The sequence below is a fragment of the Lissotriton vulgaris genome, chromosome 1_1 (assembly GCF_964263255.1).
Source record: "Lissotriton vulgaris chromosome 1_1, aLisVul1.2, whole genome shotgun sequence".
Lineage (NCBI taxonomy): Eukaryota > Metazoa > Chordata > Amphibia > Caudata > Salamandridae > Lissotriton > Lissotriton vulgaris.
In genome coordinates, this window is record NC_141685.1 from 797,910,674 (window position 1) to 797,930,086 (window position 19,413).

At 45.7% G+C, this 19,413-nt stretch overlaps 1 protein-coding gene across 1 annotated transcript in view; it reads right to left on the bottom strand.

Moving 5' to 3' along the window:
* Positions 1-19,413, bottom strand: part of PAPPA2 (pappalysin 2) — an 853,188-nt gene that overhangs the window by 413,270 nt on the left and 420,505 nt on the right. The window contains exons 7-8 of the mRNA XM_086956586.1: positions 18,358-18,850; positions 2,636-2,764 (exon numbers count right to left, since the gene is read on the bottom strand). Of these exons, the coding sequence (XP_086812712.1) occupies positions 2,636-2,764; positions 18,358-18,850 (622 nt within the window). The remainder of the gene's footprint in view (positions 1-2,635; positions 2,765-18,357; positions 18,851-19,413) is intronic.

Genomic DNA, 19,413 nt, shown 5'->3' on the forward strand with positions numbered 1-19,413 from the left:
TCAAATCCCTTTTACATTTATCTTGCTGGAACTTCCTTTTTAGTTCAGAAGTTTATGGTGTAGCCTAGGCTCTAGAGGGTAATATTGGCTCCCCCCACCCCTGTTTTGTGCAAAGCGAGTTTTTACGAGTGCATGGGGGACACCAATACATTTTTCCCGCTAGGACTGCCATGCCCCTTGGTACAGGTTGTCTCGTACAAAGGTGATGATGGGGCGGAGGAGGCTGGCCAGCGGCAGTGGTGGTGTTTGTGGTGGAGCTGGTTTACCGGCTTCACCGTATATAACAGAGCAGGGAGCCAGGGGAACTGAATTATTGACATCTGACGATTTTCGACTGATGTGTCTTTATTAACCACCTCTAAATGAAGCCCTAATAATTTTACACATTAGCAGCTTCTAAATTGAATTTATGCATGGAGAAATTGCTTTGAACAAAGGAAAATATTGTCTTGAGCTATGAGACCATCAATCTAAATTTAAAAAAAACACATCCATGAGAAATAATCTGCTAAAGGATTAACACTGAAGAAGGATTTTTAAGTGCTCTCTTCATCAAGTCATCATCTTATTTACTGTTAGATTCAAATAATGTTCACATGACTAAAGCCTACCATAGGGTTTCTTCATAATCCCAGGAAATACACTCTTAACTGGCAACGAGATATGATTAACTATGCATGCAATTGAGGGGAAAACACATGGGCACTGTAATTAACAAAGAGATAATGAATACATTAATGACATGTTAAGATATACAGCATTTGATAGCAGATAATTAATAATAAATAAGAAACTGATGGAATGTGAATTATGCAGGTTAATTGTCCGGTCTTGCTTCTGTCATTTCAGTCGAATGGATTTGATATTTGTCCTGCATTGTAGCCAGGTGAGAGGTGCGATGGCGGTGGGGGTGGATCCTGGATTCAAGGTAAATCAATAATCACCTTGGCTGGTGGCACCCTCTGAAGACATCCTGCAAATGCACCTAGTAGTGAGGGACATGCAAACAATGGATGCATGGTAGCCATAGAAAATGGAGAGGCGTGCACAGGCATTATCGAAAGGTAAGGATCAGCACTAACGGACATGTGCGGAATCTGGAAAGAAGCAGGTAGGAAGCAGCATTACCCCGAAAACTACTACCTGCTAGACTGAAACTAATCAATGTAGAGGTCTTAGTCTCCTCGTGCTGATCTCTTAGTAGCATTCTTCCACCCAGAACTATCTTCTCAATATTCTTTGATTTTGATAGTAAAGTAATTAAGCTCTTAGTAATATTTTGATTTGGAGTTTTTGGGGTAGTTTTACAATTATTGTTATTTTTTCTATTATCCTCTTCATTGTTGCTGCCCATTAACTATCTGCTTATTTCCAGCTGCAGTTTCTTTGTGAGGGCAGGGGAGTGTTGCCCAAACGGCCCGCTGTGAGACAGATAAACAGTCAATTAAATGATTTTACTGCCATTTTATTTTGAACAATTGGGGGCCCATTAGGATCACAGGCGGATCACCACCGCCCGCATGGCGGTGGCGATCCGCCCGTGATCCGACCCCGGCCGCCACCCATTTCCCCTCCCCCGCCATATTACCATGGCCGGGGGCAAGGGTTTAATATGGTGGCTGTGTCTGGTATACACGGCCTCCCATATTAACATGGGTGGGGGAAGATGCCTTTCTAGGCAGGCGGAAATAGACTGCGGGGTCCATTGCGGACCCCCAGGTACTCCATGGGGTGGGGGGGTGCACATGGGGGATACCTATGATACTCCCCTGCAGTTCCATGCACATGGCATGCACCGCGGGCGCCTGCCATGTTGTGCATGGAAGTGCACAACATGCCTTCCTGGCATTGTGGCGGGCAGTGCTGAGTGCACTGCCCGCCACAATGACAGAAATGCAGGATGCGCCCACCACTGTGGCGGGCGCATCCTAATTTCCCCCACGGGCCCCCGCTCTTATGGTGGGCTGTCCCGTTTCCCGATAGGGGTCCGTCCGCCATTCTAATGACCCCCTTAGTGGGGCTCGCAGCAGTTCCCAGTCTGCCCCTGAGACTGGCGACCTAAAACGCAGGGCTTGATTCTCAAACTGCACTTTGTATTTCTAAAAAATGCAATTCACAAACAATGTGCAGAGGTTAATGACACCGCTCTTCTTGTACTTATGTGTGCGGAGTCTATGGGTGCAGAGACCTCCACACACATAAATATGGTGAGTACAGAGTCATAAAACTCAGCACGTAGTTTGTGAATATCGACAAATAGTAAACTTATGAGTAAGTGTAAGTTTACCTTTCATAATCAGGCCGGCAGAGTTAAGCAGCACTTATAAAAACCCTAAATAAAATAAAATCACATAAATGAGAATTGTAACAGGTTTTGCCTGGCAGTTTCCCTTTTATATACCCATTCTGTTCCCTTAGGCTGCATACAGGGTTTTCTGCATGTGGTTGCACGTTAAACTTCCCACACACTGGCTTATATGACTGTAACCAAGAACATACCTTAGTGAATTCTCGCTGAAACATTTATTTTATGTGCGACATCCTTACGATTTAAAATACAAATAATTAAGTGAGTTACCTCAGCAGTGATACAGATTAAACTGCCTTTAACAATTAATGCCAGAATAAAACTTACGCTGTGACTTTACCGTCCCCACAGTAGGGGGCGCCATGCCTGTGAGCCAGAGGGGGTGTGGCTACTCCAAGTGCTGCCCCTGCTTGAACTTGCACTTGGTAGTGGTACACCTGGCCTGGCGTGACGTCCCTAGAAAGAAAGAACAAATACCATGAGAAGGAGACATTGTAGTAAGCTCAGATCAAAGATTGGCTAAAGCCCCTTGTGATAAGAAAGCCTAAACTCGTGTTTCCTTTCTCCACTCAATGGTATGGACCTTGTTGCCTGTGCTTAATTTGTGCCAATGCTTTCCGGTGCTCAGCACCTGCACTTAATTGCCAGCACTGGGGCTTATGTCTGTCTGCCACATGATAGTGGTGTCTGCCAATTAAGGTACGAGCACAACAACTTCTGTTTATTATTTCCATTTCAATTTCCAATTATTAGTATTTCTCTCCAAAGCCATTCTTATAGCGTTGGGGGCCTGTAATAGTATGAATGGTCACACTTTTAAGAGTGTGATGATTACTAGTGTGTTGGTGCTGTCATTGACAGTGCTGACCGGGGCAAAGGATGGTGCAAGCTCTAGTGTCCTCCTGTCGAGAGCCCCGGGACTATGTTTGTAACAAATTAAGCACTGCCTGTAGCACTGGCGCCGTGAACCGCCACCCCCTCTGCTTTTGCAGCTTAAGCGGCTGATGTTGACACTCACCATTATTTATGAGCCTTTCCTGTCTGCAGCTCTGCAGACAAAAGCTCTTAAAGATATAAAAATACAGGACACTGATAACAGAGGTCAAGCAAGGAAAGTTCATTACAACAAAGAAAAGAAGAGGAAAAGAGAGGGAGAGAGAGGGCTGGAAGGAAGAGTGAAATGTAGGGCATATGGAAATAAGGAAGAACAGTGACAAGAAGGAAGGGTAAAAAGGATGAATGCAAGGGCGAATGGATGGATGGACGTAAGGATAAAACAATATTTGCATGAGGGAGAGAAAGAAAGTGGCTAAAATGATAAAAGTCTGGATGAATGGGTGAATGGCTGAATGGTCACCTGGACGGAGGTGTGGAAGGATGGATTGCTGGATTGATAAAAGGAGGATGATTTGGTGGATGGATGTAGAAGAATGGATGGAGGAATGGATGGAGGAATGGATGAGTAAAAGGATGTATGAATGTTTGGAAGTGTGACCAGAAGGATGCACAGATGGAAAACTAATAATGAAAGGATGGGTCAAATGGTGAAAGGATGGATGAAAGTATGAAAAGATGGATCTGTGGATGTATACATTAAAGGCTTAAAGATAAACAGAAGACGCGGATAAGGGACCTCATCTAGAGTGGGTAGGGGGGAGTCGCTTCACTCACCCAGTGGCATTCGAGGTATAGAACAAAGGGGGAGGGGGGTATTTTAATTTGCTAGCTACTCCCTTGCCCCGCTGCTGTGGGAGAAGAAACTGCAAACAAAACAGGTGATGGACCGAATGTGGATCAATGTCACACATTCATTCCAGTCAAAAGATCTGGGCCCAAATCCATCGTTTTTTTGCACTCCACACCACCCTGGGATAGACAATGGCGATATGCAAATCAGTTCTGACCCTGTGCCCCATGGGAACAGTCCAGTCCGAACTACAAAAGCCATGTCCTTCCCAGAACGGAATCAAGCATCCGAGGACCGGACCTGTTTCGAGGTAACACCTCTCATCAGCCCGGCTAGCTTGACTCCAGTGGTGTGGAGTGCCTGGGACCCACGTCTGAGCATCCCCAGCGCACTTATGGCGGCAATTGCAAACAAAACAGGTGATGGACCGAATGTGGATCAATGTCACACATTCATCCCAGTCAAAAGATCTGGGCCCAAATCCATCGTTTTTTTGCACTCCACACCACCCTGGGATAGACAATGGCGATATGCAAATCAGCTCTAAAAGCCATTATCTGACCCAGGGTGGTGTGGAGTGCAAAAAACGATGGATTTAGGCCCAGATCCTTGTACTGGGGTGAATGTAAGACATTGATCTACATTCTGTCCATCAAATTGTTTTTTGTAATTTTCTCCCTGAGTGTACTGGGGTAGCTCAGACGTGGGTCCCAGAGCCTCCACACCACTGGAGTCAAGCTAGCCGGGCTGATGAGAGGTGTTACCTCGAAACCGGTCCGGTCATCAAATGCTTGATTCCGGTCTGGGAAAGATATGGCTGTTGTAGTTCGGACTGGACTGTTCCCATGGGGCACAGGGTCAGAGCTGATTTGCATAAAGCCGTTATCTGACCCAGGGTGGTGTGGAGTGCAAAAAACGATGGATTTAGGCCCAGATCCTTGTACTGGGGTGAATGTAAGACATTGATCTACATTCTGTCCATCAAATTATTTTTTGTAATTTTCTCCCTGAGTGTACTGGGGTAGCTCAGACGTGGGTCCCAGAGCCTCCACACCACTGGAGTCAAGCTAGCCGGGCTGATGAGAGGTGTTACCTCGAAACCGGTCCGGTCCTCGGATGCTTTATGCCGGTCTGGGAAAGATATGGCTGTTGTAGTTCGGACTGGACTGTTCCCATGGGGCACAGGGTCAGAGCTGATTTGCATAAAGCCATTATCTGACCCAGGGTGGTGTGGAGTGCAAAAAACGATGGATTTAGGCCCAGATCCTCGTACTGGGGTGAATGTAAGACATTGATCTACATTCTGTCCATCAAATTGTTTTTTGTAATTTTCTCCCTGAGTGTACTGGGGTAGCTCAGACGTGGGTCCCAGAGCCTTCACACCACTGGAGTCAAGCTAGCCGGGCTGATGAGAGGTATTACCTCGAAACCGGTCCGGTCCTCGGATGCTTGATTCTGGTCTGGGAAAGATATGGCTGTTGTAGTTCGGACTGGACTGTTCCCATGGGGCACAGGGTCAGAGCTGATTTGCATAAAGCCATTATCTGACCCAGGGTGGTGTGGAGTGCAAAAAACGATGGATTTAGGCCCAGATCCTTGTACTGGGGTGAATGTAAGACATTGATCTACATTCTGTCCATCAAATTGTTTTTTGTAATTTTCTCCCTGAGTGTACTGGGGTAGCTCAGACGTGGGTCCCAGAGCCTCCACACCACTGGAGTCAAGCTAGCCGGGCTGATGAGAGGTGTTACCTCGAAACCGGTCCGGTCCTCGGATGCTTGATTCCGGTCTGGGAAAGATATGGCTGTTGTAGTTCGGACTGGACTGTTCCCATGGGGCACAGGGTCAGAGCTGATTTGCATAAAGCCATTATTTGACCCAGGGTGGTGTGGAGTGCAAAAAACGATGGATTTAGGCCCAGATCCTTGTACTGGGGTGAATGTAAGACATTGATCTACATTCTGTCCATCAAATTGTTTTTTGTAATTTTCTCCGTGGGAGAAGAAACAGCAGCAGCAAACGACTTCTGTGCAAGGAGACTGGATTATGTGGCTCCAAGGCAAAGCCATATGTAGAAGAGTACCCCACATTGGAGTGCACTGTGTGGTACTGGAAAATAGAGAAGGACTAAGGGCTAGGACTTATGGGTCAAGAAAATGGACTATGTGGTCCTTGGCGATGAAGAGGAACATAATTGTACCCCATGGTGAACGTACAATGAGCACTGTAAAAGCAATTATTAAAATGTGCTTGCCTCTTGTTACTCAGGCTTGATAGAGGGCTTGGTTGGCATTAAGCTCCCAAAATGGTTCTCTGCTCCCCGAAACAAGACCAGAATGTACATTCCAGAAGACGTGCCGGTACTGGACTCCAGTTTGGTACCATTTTCTGTATCTCGCCCAAAAAAAGACAAACCCCTTTTAGAGCTAGGCTGGGTGTCTTTGCTTGGACCAGATCCTCTTTGCCCCTTCGAATGCCATAGACTGAAGAATGTGATCTGGGTCCATGCACTATCCAGAATGGGGTTTTGGTGCAGCCACTTGAAAGTTAAATAAAAAACTGATCTCAGTTTGTGTGACACCTAAAACCTATAACATACATGAAGATAATAAGATAAAAAGAACAGCCGAGTTAAAAGTATGATTTTCTCTTTTTGTTCTCCCACTGAATAATGACCATGGAACAAAATAGGTAGATACTGTTTTGTACATTGAAAACAGTGCATTTGCTTAGTACAGGCCGACACAAACATGATGGTAAAATCATGCTCATCTTTTTCTTATTTCGATCCTTCTTCCAGACTTGTCGACACTCACTGTAGCTTTTTATTTATAACTCGAGACTTTATTCAAGCATCTTTTCCTGGAAAGATCTTTAGCTTGCTATAATCTCGTTTTGTATTGTTTTGTCTGTTTTTTAAAAAAAAATTTATGGGTGAGGGTGGGACCGCTATGCCTCCCACACATTTGCTGCTGCTTCTCGGGAGCCTCAGAGGCGTGGACGTTATTCCACTGTGCCCACCGGGTCAACATTTGGAGATCATAACATGGCTCGTCTGTCACAAACTGGCAGCCTGAAGAATTGTTGCTGGGAAGTCCTGATACGAGGTACGTAAACTTGCTGCCACTGTGTATGTTGGAACTGGGCACGCCCTGGGAGGTTCGGAAGGGATACACGCGAGAACAGCCTTCAGTGGCCTATTATGGATTATTAGCAGAGTACTGCTGCCAAGTTTCTTGAGCTGCTTATGTAAAAACTGAGACGAGCCAAAATCGTAACCTTTTCAAAAACCTCTCCCGCTCATTCTCTCTTTCTAGACAAATTACTATAAATTACACAATTAAAATCCTGGGTAGAAAAATGCTACACATAAGCTACAAAGGAATGTCTCATTTCATCTTGAATTACACGTGTTTGAAGGCTAAAAATAAGCCCGGGAACCTGGTACAACTCTGAGGGGTCGGTCGAGGCCGCTCCTGTCCAAGCGCCTGTTTGGGTTCTCACTCGCATTACTGGCCGGATTCCACCATATGGCTCGTTCCAACGGGGGAAGGTTGACATGTTCTCCCTGGGGTAGATCTATTTACCCTAAGCTCTGAACTTGGGAAAAGGATGTCTCGAAGGCTATGTGCTTAGCCCAATCACTCAGAGGTGGTGTCCTCAGCGGGGACTATGTAGCAAGAGGAATTGAGCGAGTAGTACGCTCAGAACCCTCTGACTGAGTTTTGGAAATCTGTCTTTTTAAGACTGTTGTGCTCCAAACATTCCAGCATAACAGAAGCTAAGAGATTCGACAAAATATTAGGAGCTCAGATTTGAAAATGCCTTAATTTGAAAACAAAAATCATCCTGAAATACAATGGAAGTTAACATTTTATATTTTCTGATTTGCATTTTGAATTTCTGACCACTCATCAGAATTTGCTAAATCTATTTCGCTCTAAAAGAAAATCTTGACTTTTGAAATTGTGGATGGAAATGCCTCTATAGCTTTTAGAGTTTTAGAGAATAGAGGTACATTTGGCATCCAAGGTTTTTCTATACTGGTGAATCTCATGTTGGCCAAAATAATTATTTATGTTAGGATGGCCCTATTTTATACAGTCTTCACCAAGTGAAATATATTTTGGGTGGAGTAAACCTATTTTTTCCAATCCTCCACAAAAAAGAAGGCGAAGGGAGCACATAGTCACTTATAATTTGTTTGGAGTCGGACATACCCACATCCAAGAGGAATGACAGGAAAGTGGGAGGAAAGCGAACAAGTGCATCGTGAATGTTTACGAAGTCTAGCTTCTGGCGACTATCATCAGCCTCCATCAATGAGCTGAAGGTGCAGTTCATTTATTGCTCCCAGGAAAAGCTACCCTGACACACTTCCTTGAAAGGTCTGGACACTGAGATCCTCTTTAGAAGCTCCCTGAATATAGGTGCAGGGCTTCCAGAGGGCTGAAATCACTAATTACAGCCAGTCTCCTCTCATCTATATCTGGGAATTATGAGTTATTTTCTCTGGAATGGGAAACAAAACGCTGACCAGGGAATACTGGGACGAAGTATGTCTTATTTCCCTCCTTTTTTTGGAAAATAACATGCTTAACTCCACTCACAAGTATCACTTTGGAGTAGGTGGCAAATGTGTAGGGAATTCTTTTCTATCATCTGTATTTTGGGAATTGAGTGGCAAGAGGGAAGATTGGATTAAGTCCCAGCTCTGGAGGCCATGGCAGGGTACAGCAGTTTCCCGCAGCCTCCACACCGTAGCTAGCAAGTCCAAGACCCGAGTATCCGGGCCCACAATTATCGTGTCCGGAATGGACCCAATATTTCTGGGCCTATGGACAACGGAAAACTTGTAGTCGCCAGAACTGTATCTCCCATCTGTTGTTACTACTGTGTAAACTTGAAATGATGGACTTCTGGATACGATCCACAACGATTTTGTAATTAATAGGTGTGACTTACTCTTGTAATACTGACTTATTCATAAATTCCAGAGTTAAGCCAAGAATGCTCTCTGGATAGTTGTGGCTTACTCCTGGAGTTCAGGAGCAAGTCAGAAGTACTACAAGAGTAAGCCGCAGCAAAATCTTTGTGGATCGAGCTACAGATGTCTTTTCATCCAACAACTATATTCAGGATAGTATACTTCCGTGCAATCACTGAAACTTAGGCAACCATACCTCAGGATCAGCACAAAAAAGAAGACCTAAAGAGGACCTGCATGAGCTAGCTGAGATGAGGGTGGCGGTGAACCAGATGCTGAGCCGAGGAACAAGCTTACCAGGCGCGGCCGCCACAGGTAAGGGCGGTGAGGTGGTGGCGCGGGAGTCTGGTGGGACAACAGATGACGGGATAGGTGAAATTAAAATAAAAAATAAATAGAACCACTTACCTTGCCCTTGCCACATTGCCGACTCGGCAATGCGGCAAGCGCAATATAACTGGTTTTATTTATTTATTCATTTAATTTTACCTATCCCTTCGTCTGTCGACTTCCCCTTGCCCCACCCTGCCCCGCCCAACCTGACTCCACTGCTCCTACCTGTGCTAGCTGTGCCTGAAGCTTACTCTACTCATGGATTGTCTGTGCAGCACAACATGAAGCAAGCAAACAAGGCAGAAGTAAGGCTGTCAGTACACAGAAGATGCCAGTATATATGGAGATTTGAGAAATAGAAAGCGGGTGCTGCTGGGTCTCTGAGAGGTCAATGACCTGTCCAAACAATGCGGTGATGAGAAAAAAGCTCTGCATAAAAATTAATAAACCTTACAGGTTTATTAATTCAACTAAAAATATGCATGTAGAGAGGCAATTATACTTTATTGGTTTCAGGCACCAGTCACCTAGTGTCCCTAATGTTGGTTTGATTGCTACTGTAAAGCAAATGTTTGTACGGTGCCACAAGAGCCCCTGAGATTAAATCCTTTCCTCCAAGTGGAATATGGGACCTGAAATGTGTCTTTGTGGCATGTCACAGCAAACAAAGAGTAAGAGGGGTAGGGTATTCACCGACTCACAAGTTGCACAGTTTTGAAGTTCTGTGAAGAGAGCTACATTAAACACTTGTTGATATTGACCTTGCTGTCCACAGAGCCTTTCATCTGAAATTTTTCGCTGGGTCCAATTTGGCTTAAGTCTGTAATGCCTGGATAAACATATCATGTTTCTTGACTGTGGGGACATGGCCAGGCTACCGACCACGTAGTGCCGGGTAGCACAGGAGCTCCGCCGTCTGACCCAACATCTTTACTTTATCCGCCCTAAATGATTAACCACCCTGGTCACTAGTGATTTGTCTGTGTGGCTGCCAATCAGGGAAACTCGGTTGCTCCGGAGTCCCGAGAAGTCACACTTCCTGAAATACGGACGATTTGCTGAGAGCGGCCCAGAGCGTCAACGCGCACGTAGAGGCCTTGACAGAGCCCCCCTGGACCTCACGTCTCCGACAGCCCTTGCGGAGAAAGTGGTCTGTGCCCATCTGGAGGGGGAGATAAGTGACATTGTGTCAGCCACTCTTCTGCACACGGAGGTATATCCTGTCTCTGCCATCTGGGAGAGGAGGCTGCGGGAGACTGTTCGCAGGGCGGCCTCGGCTAAGATCTGTGACCGCCAACTGTGGAGCACTGACGAGCCGTCCTTGAGGCTTGGAGAGACTAAAAGGGCCGGCGGCTGCCAACGAAGACCGCTGGACTTCCTCTTCCACCACGATCCTCCAGACGTCTGCCGATTGGTAAGTCCGACCCTGCTACTCCAGGAGGCCCCGCCCCAACAGGGACCACCAGTGAGCCTGGGAGCCGGCCAATAGGCCGGGCAGGATTGCTCCTGAGCCTGTGGGACAGACACATAGACGACCCATTCTCTGGCCCCTTTGCATGAGTCGTCCCACAGGAGCTGCAATGCGGTCAAATGCTGGCGATTGCTGCAACCTCATTGGGAGTAGTTTTTGCTCTGCAACCTGTGCCATAGAGGGTGATTGATCCAGCCTTCACCACGAGGCCTCCACCATTCTAGTTTATGGGCCGTCTCTGCATCACTGCAAGATACTGCTAGTGCTAGAGTCTCTGGATGCATATCCAACGATTAAAGCGAACTTTGTTGACACTGTCTATCTGCGTCATGGTATGTAAAGATCCCAAGCAAAGGATCTTACAAGTCACAAAGTCAAGTGGTGTACAGAGCGACCCCGACATTACCATGGCAGAGGGAGGTTTGGAAGCTACCACAGTGGGGCCCGCATCGGCTAGTTCGGATGCTTTGATGGCAAAGTTGAGAGCTGGATTCAAGGCACTAGATGCCGCTTCGACCTGCTTGAGAAGCGGCTAGACAACATGGGAGCCAGACTGGATGGCCACAAATGCTGATTAGATGTCGCAGAGCGCAGGGTGTCCAATCTGGAGGATGGAGCCGCGCAATCACTGAAAAGACTAGATCGGATGGAAAAGATTTTAAAATCCATTGCCATGAAAAACGAAGATTTAGAGGCCAGGAACAGGAGCAACAATGTGTGCATTTAAGGTGTGGCTGAGTCGACAAGCACGGGGCGCATGGACACCTTTGTTGAATCTCTGCTCGTGGCCCTTTTTGGTAGGGAGTCCTTTACTTCCACCTTTCTGGTAGAGCGAGCACAACGCACCCTGGGGCCTAGGCCCATCCCTGGCACCCCCTGCGTTCCATATTGGCTCGTCTCCTGATTTTCCACGATAGGGACACCACATTACATCTCGCCCCTGAAGCTGACACCCTAACTTGGCAGTTTACCACAATTGCTTTCTTCCTGGACTTTACTGCCATGTTTCAGGAGGCGCGGAGAACGTTCACTGGAGTGAAGGCCACTCTTCAAAATTTGGGCTTCAAGTATGGGATGATTTACCCAGCACATTTGCGAGTGGATGTTGCTGGTAGATCAAGGGTATTCGACTCACCCACAGAAGTACAGGAATTCTGCTGGAACTATAAAGGTCCTGGGGGCACACAGGTCAATGAAGCCCACAGTACCTCTCCTCCGCACAGTGGCTCGGCAGCTAGTGTGGAACTTTTCTCAACCAAATGACTTGAGTATGTAAGTGTATTGTAGGCTGTTCAGTGACCATTGCTAATCCTTTTTTCATTAGAACATTAACTACTTTATCTCTTACGTCTTGCAATGTTGGGTCAATGGAGAGGCGTTGCCGCCCCCCAAGTGTGTATCACAGAATGTTGGTTATATTGCTCAGAATGTATGTTTTTTCTATTTCCCATGATTCGGTATATTTTTTATTGCATTCTACCTACTATTCAATGGGGTAGCTCCCTGCGGTTGGGGTTGCAGGGTTGGGTGTGGGGTATCTGGGGGTTTATTTCTTGGGGTAGTATACAATTGGTATAATCTACAGCCTCTAAATGTAACTGGTGTGATGTCATGCTCTCAAAGAGTACAGATTTGTTTCCAGCTTAGGCTATGGCAGTGGGTAGTCAATTGTCGTACCTGGCTAATGTTACACTGCTTACTTGGAACGACAGAGGCCTCAACAATGCCAAAAAGGGAAACAAGTGTTGAATTATTTGCTGGGACACCACATTGATATAGTGCTCCTGCAGGAAATTCATTTACCAAAACGTTGGGTTTCTCATTTTGCCTCCTCCTGGGGTCCCCACAGGTACTTTGCTAACTACAGCACCTATGCAAGGGGAACAGCTGTACTTATACATAAGCGACTACCCTTCTGTCTCTCGGAGGTTCGCATTGATAAAGAGGGTAGGTACACTATGGTAGTGGGGCAACTCATGGGGCACTGGATGGCGTTAGTTTGCCTTTACACGCCCAATGTTGATGACCCAGATTTTTTACATTCACTACATTCTCAAATCCTACAAGTAGGTACGGAGCATATTTGAATGGGGGGGCGATTTCAATCTTCTTTTAGATCCCACACCTGATAGCACCTCAGAATCTCCAAATACGAAGATCTGTGAGCATCGCGCCTTAGTTGAATTGTGCGAGATATGTGGTCTCGTTGATGTGTGGCGTAGCTGTAGACCCGGGGAATTGCCGTACATACATTATTCCGTCCCAAAGGATACCTGAACGAGGCTAGACTATTGGGTGGTGATCCCCAATCTGGTTGCATAGTACAATGAATCCCTCCACTTACCCAGAACCCTCTCTGATCACTCCCCCATCGCTCTCACTTTAAAGTCCTCCGACCGGAAGGCTGCAATAGGCAATGGAGATTCCCCTGTCAGGCATTACAAGACAAACTATTTCACTCTGAACTCCGTGAGGCCATCACTGAATATTTTGACATAAACAATGGTTTGGTACAGTCCTGGGCTACCCTCTGGGAGGCTTTTAAAACATACATGCGGGGGATCTGTATCTCCAAAACGCTGGGGTTGTCTGCTACTTAAGGCGTACACTGTCAGACATCGAGAAGAAATTGACTGATTTGGATGGGGAACAGCAGGCACGACCTGAACCGGCCCAACAAAGCCGCAGATTGGAGCTATTGCATAGATTCAAGGAAGCAGAGGAGCGCGAGGCACACTTCCTCAGCAAATATGCCATCGCACTCAGATACGGGTAGGGAGATAGACCGGGCCGCACCTTGGTGTGGCAATTGAGACTCCGCGCGGGTAATTCATGCATATAAGTCTGAGATCGTTGCAAGGGCGAATTCTGACCGGCACTCCCGATATACAGAAGGAGCTTCTTGACTATTACACTCAACAATATGAAATGCATATTAACCACAGTGACGCTGATCGCAATACTTACCTGGCTGAAGTGGCGCTTGTCTGGTTGGAAAACGTCATGCAGCAGTTCTTGGCGGAACCATTCTCTTTGGAAGAGATCATTAGCGTTATAGACGCTGTGAATAACTCGATCGCTCCGGGTTTAGACGAGTTTACTGGCTGCTTTTATGAGCTCTGTACTTACTAGAGGTGTATAATGAGTCCCTTCAGAGGTGTGAGCTCCCCCCCAAACAGCGAGAGGCAGTGATCGTTCTACTCCCCAAGCCAGGCAAGGACCCTCCCTTATGTGAGTCATATAGGCCACAATCGTTGTTAAAGCTGGATTATAAAATCCTTGCAAAAATGTTAGCTATGCGATTTGCGCTGTTGCTAGACCGTTATATTTCATCTGCGCAGTCGGGTGTGTACCTCATAGATCTACAGCCCTCAATCTCCGAACTCTCTTGGCCACCATTAATAGGATTGACCCTGACCTCCTAGCCGCTGCTGTGTTACTTGACACAGAAAAGGCATTCGACTCCTTCCAGTGGCCCTTTTTCCTGGAGGTTATGAGGAATGAGGGGGATGGCGGATGGGGTTTATTGAACTCACTTCACTGCTGTATACCTCTCCCATGGCCAGATTGAGGCTTCATGGTGCTTTATCCCCGCAATTTAAAATATTTCGTGGCACCAGACAAGGTTGTCGGCTCTCGCCGCTGATGTTTATTATCGCTATGGACCCCTTGGTTCGACAATTTCAGAAATGGCACTTGCACAGAGGACTTCAGTTTACGACTGGACCTCTTTTAATTTCCCTATATGCGGATGATATTATATTATATGTTTGCCGTCCCAAGAGAATCTGGAACCATTAGTTTGTGAGATCATCCGATTTGGTAGGTACTCAGGCCTAGGCATAAATTGGGGTCAATCTGAAGGCTCACAACAAACATGTCCAAGTAGGAGTGTGAATACCCGCTGAAGTGGTGTATTGATACCACCAGATATTTGGGGATTCAAATTCATATTGAAGCTGCACAGGTGGTGTTGCTTGAATGTGGCCTGGCTATGCACACCTTGGAACAGCAGGTGAAACGCTGATCAAGCTCCCCCTTTGCTTAGCGGGGAGGGTGGCCATTATAAAAATGGTGGTTCTCAATAAGTTTTCATATCTGTTTTAAAATATACCCTTCCCCCTGCCCAATAGTTTTTTCCGCACACTTAGATTGCATCTTATCCGGTTGATTTGGGGTGGGAGGAGAGCCAGGGTCAGTTGGGATACCTTGACACTACCATACAACAGGGGCAGATTTGGGGTTCCAAATTTTCAGATCTATTATTTGGTGGCATAATGCAGCTGTGCCCACTCATGGTATCATCCAGATGCACGTATCTTGTATCTGAAGTTAGATGCAGACCTGGTGTCCCTGGCTTCACTTAAAACAATCCTCCCAAGAGGTTCCCCAGGTTTCACTCAAAACAACCCTCCCAAAGGGGTTCCCAAGAGATCCCAGAGACATCCAAACAGTATCTACCACTAGTTGGGCTTGGAAGAAAATAGCACGAATCACTGACAGCCACAAGTTATATTCTTCGGCGCTTCCATTACTCAACAACCCTTGGCTACCTATCACCGAAGAGAAGTTAATACAACGTACTTTGGTTAAGTACTCCCTGGACACCTGTGGTGAGTTATTTGCAAACGGACATACTTTCCACAGCTCCAAGGACATCAGATTTAGCGAAGCTTCGTTTATGGACACTTGCATTCTCAGCAGGCTTCGCAATTCACTGAGGTTGTTGATATCTGAATTCCCACTGGAACCGGAATCATTTGCACCTCTGACTTTGTTATTCACAAACACTGGGGGGGAGCATTTAATCTCCAAGCTCTATAAGGCCTGCATGTTACTAGTTCCCACTAGAGATGCTAAAATCCGAGAAACCTGGTAACGAGATCTAGGTCACCCTATAGAGGATTCCCACTGGTCCTTCTGCTGCACTCAAACGAAGGAAGTCTCCCTGAACACTCGCCATAAACTAATTAAATTTAAGTTTCAATGGAGAACCTATATGTCCCCCTCCAAACTTTACTTGTTCGACCCCTGTAGATCACACAGTTGCCCCAAATGCGGGACACAGCATGCTGATTTTGTCCATATGACTTGGAACTGTGAGAAAATTGGTAGGTTCTGTAGAGCAGTATGTCAAATCCTTTCTCAGATGACGCACCTGGAACTTCTCTCTACTCCAGAAGTAGCACTGCTGGGTTACATTCGCAACATCCCCAAACAGATACGCTGCTACACCTCTATTGCGCTCCTTCTCGCCAAACAAGAGATAGATCGACATTGGGGCGATAAATTGGTTCCCACTACCAAATCATGGTTAAACAGCCTCATCTATTGTAATACTAATGGGGAATTATTTCCAACAACACTCCCCGTAACATCGAGACCTAGGGATATTTGGGGCCCCCTAAAAACCTACTTGCAGGAAATCAGTTTTGGGGGTTAGATGTAATGTTACCCCACCAGCACCACCAGGTACCTCCAATCTGAAGCCATGTAGATACCAGCTCTGTGGTGTTCCCAGTGTAGCCTCTGTTACTATCAGGTGGCACACACTATGGTACAAAGGGTGGTTGTTAGACATATTGTATGTATTGAAAACAACAAAGCTTCCCACCCTGTTGGAGGTGAGCTAGCTTGAGCAATCACTTACTCTAAATAACAGTTTGTAAAACAGCTTTCTGATACTAAACTAAAGGCTCATTTAATAAACAAATTAACAACCACAATCAGGAGAGGAAAAAGTGCCAGTATCACTGCCTAGTCCTTAATTCATTTAAACAAGGTTCTTCAAAGTCGGTCCTGGAGGCCGGATCCATGCCAGATTTTTAGCATATGCCCATTTAGATAAATGTAGTTATCCTAAAAATCTGGCATGAATACGGCCCACCAGGACCAACTTTGGAGAACCCTGATAAAAAAAAAACACAATGAAAAGGAAACTCAATAAAAGTCCAACACCCACGACCAAGGATTAGGGAGCAGGGCTGGCTTTGGAGTGGTGTGACTGCGACCGGTGCAGTCTCACCTAGCGCTGACCTATGGGGACAGTGGGGGTTGCGAGGCACTGTACTTAGAATTAACTAATGGTTTTAAAAGCACCTGCTACAGAGCTCCTTGTGCATCCAACAGTTTTCGGGCAACAATAAAAATGTCAAGATAACTTTAGTGATTAATGTTCCTACTGGAGAGAGGTGGGAGTTTTGTCTAATCATAAAGTAATGTAGAGGGTTAAAATGCCTGCTGCAAAGAATGTCTATGTACTATGCAGATCACAGGACTGTATTTTACGTGGATTTTTCAGTGGATTATTGCTTTTCTGATAGAAATCATTTTGTTACTTGCAGTTCATACGGTACAATCCTAATGTAGAACAGTGATTTATGAACTGGCATCAAAGAGCTACCTGCAAACTCCATAATATAGGTTAGGACGTTATGTTTTTTCTCCCAATCTTTCATTATGTATTCCTGATGTTACTAAAGTGGTTCATTTGGGTTGCTATACTTTCTTATTAATAAAGTCGACCCCAACGAGCATTTAAAAACAAATGTAATGTATGTGAGAGAGGGGCTATGGAGAGATGCGGGGTTGTGATGTAGGGCGGTAGCGAGGGAGTCCGTGGAGAAGGAGGTCATTGGGGAGGGGAGTGCCAGCAAAGATTGTTGCAATGGACGCCATCAGCTTTATTGCCTGCCTTGTTAGAAAGAGTGCACTGAGTGCACCAGCCAGTTGATAAAAACTTTTTAGATCTAATGAAGGTTGATAAGCAAGGGGTAAGATAGGCAGGAATTTAATTGACAAAGCTTAAGATGTTCAAAGGGCCATTTCTATATTTATTCTTTTCTTAATTCTACTTGAGATCTTTTGTGAGTTTCAAAGACTCAACCATCTTTGGAAAGCCAAGTTAACATTTTTATAGTCTTTTTTCAAAGTAGGGTGAGGTATGTCATAAGCTGTAGAAGTTCCAAACCAATCTTTCAAGTAATATGATATAATCAGAGATTTTTGACAATGCTGGAAGGGGGACTTGTCAAATATTGCCATTTTGTATTCTCCAAAACAATGCTCCACAGATATCTCAAAGTGAAACTCTAGGAACATTAGCAAGGCTGTTCACAATAGGACCAGGAGGTCCAGATCCAGGCCAGGCTTACAGTATGAGCATTTGCTAAACAATGGAGATCAATTTTGATTCACTTATTGAACATTTTTCTTACATGCATATCCTGAAAATATTGCAGTTTTGCGTTCTTTAACCTGTTTTACCTAATTTGGACACCCGTGGACTCTTCTAGGATTTTTACAGCTCCAGGCAAAATGGCATTTTGTCTCCTGGAACACATCCATCCACCAGAAAATGTCATTCTGGAGCCTTATGCAGTAATTTGGCACTACTACTATGTGGTTCCCTACGATTGCTATCTTAGCTCTTCCTATTAAAGTGTCAGCTCGGCTTGGATTACAGCATGCAATATAAGGTGACATCGAAAACGGTAGCCAGATTGTTTAGGTCATATACCTTGTTCGGCCTTTTTTCAAACTCCAAACATAACAGCAACAGTCATACTTACCAGTCCGTGAACGTCTGGGTGGGGTGTGTGGTGGTAAAGAAGGTATCCTTGCGGAAAGGAGGCTCTCGAAAAATTCTATATGACACAGGGCTGCAGAGGGAGCAGATTGGGCTTCCAGGTTTAGATGTCAACATGGCAGCATCAATTTCCATCTGCTCATCGAAGGTGTAGACTCGCACACCGGAAACCTTTTTATCAACGGCCAGCTTGACGGTGAGTGGCATGTCACAGAAGATGTCCATGGGGCCTAGGTGAATGGACTCCCCGTTCTCTATCAGCAGCTCAAGATCAGAAAGTGGCTTGGGAAGGTCCAGAGAGAGGTAGGTGATCCATAGTGTAAGGGCCTCTGGGTATACAGGGACGAAGAAGCTAAGCTCCAGGATGCAGCCATGTGGCTGTGGACACTCCACCGTCATGTTTGTGTGGTAGAAGTGGAGTTCAGGGCTCCAGGCCTGCAGGCTGGGTGTGCATGGCTGATCAACATCAGGTGGACCTGGGCAAAGAAGATCACATTAGAAGGAAGTACTTCGCAAAGTTAACTAAACATCTCACATTTTCAACCTCCACGTCGAGGAGCAGATACGTGCAGGCAAACACAGGACAACGTTATTCTTACCTCGCTTGTAGACTCAAATGCTTTGCCTAATTCTGGACTCTACAGGTTTGGCAGTAGGCACAGCACATGAAATTACAATAGATACATACTGCTATAGAAACATGACACTGGCCTTTATCAGTAGTTTTGCACAGTGTCGTGAATATCGATGCAAATGCTATTCTTAGAATCTAACGAATCTGCGAAGGAGGCACAACAGGTACAACGCCTGTGCTGGCCAGAAATCCTGGCCAACCCCTTGCCACTTCAATAACCTTGAAGCTAAACCAACCTAAAACTAGCGTGATCTTGAGAAGGGAATCCCCCTCTCACAGTTAGATACACTTTAGGGCGTGAAGACACATAGTCTACAATACACACCCCCTAGTTTTAACTACACACACCTTTTATTTGTCCTGAAGAAAGCCAGAATATTGATAAGGCACTGGCTGAAACATGTT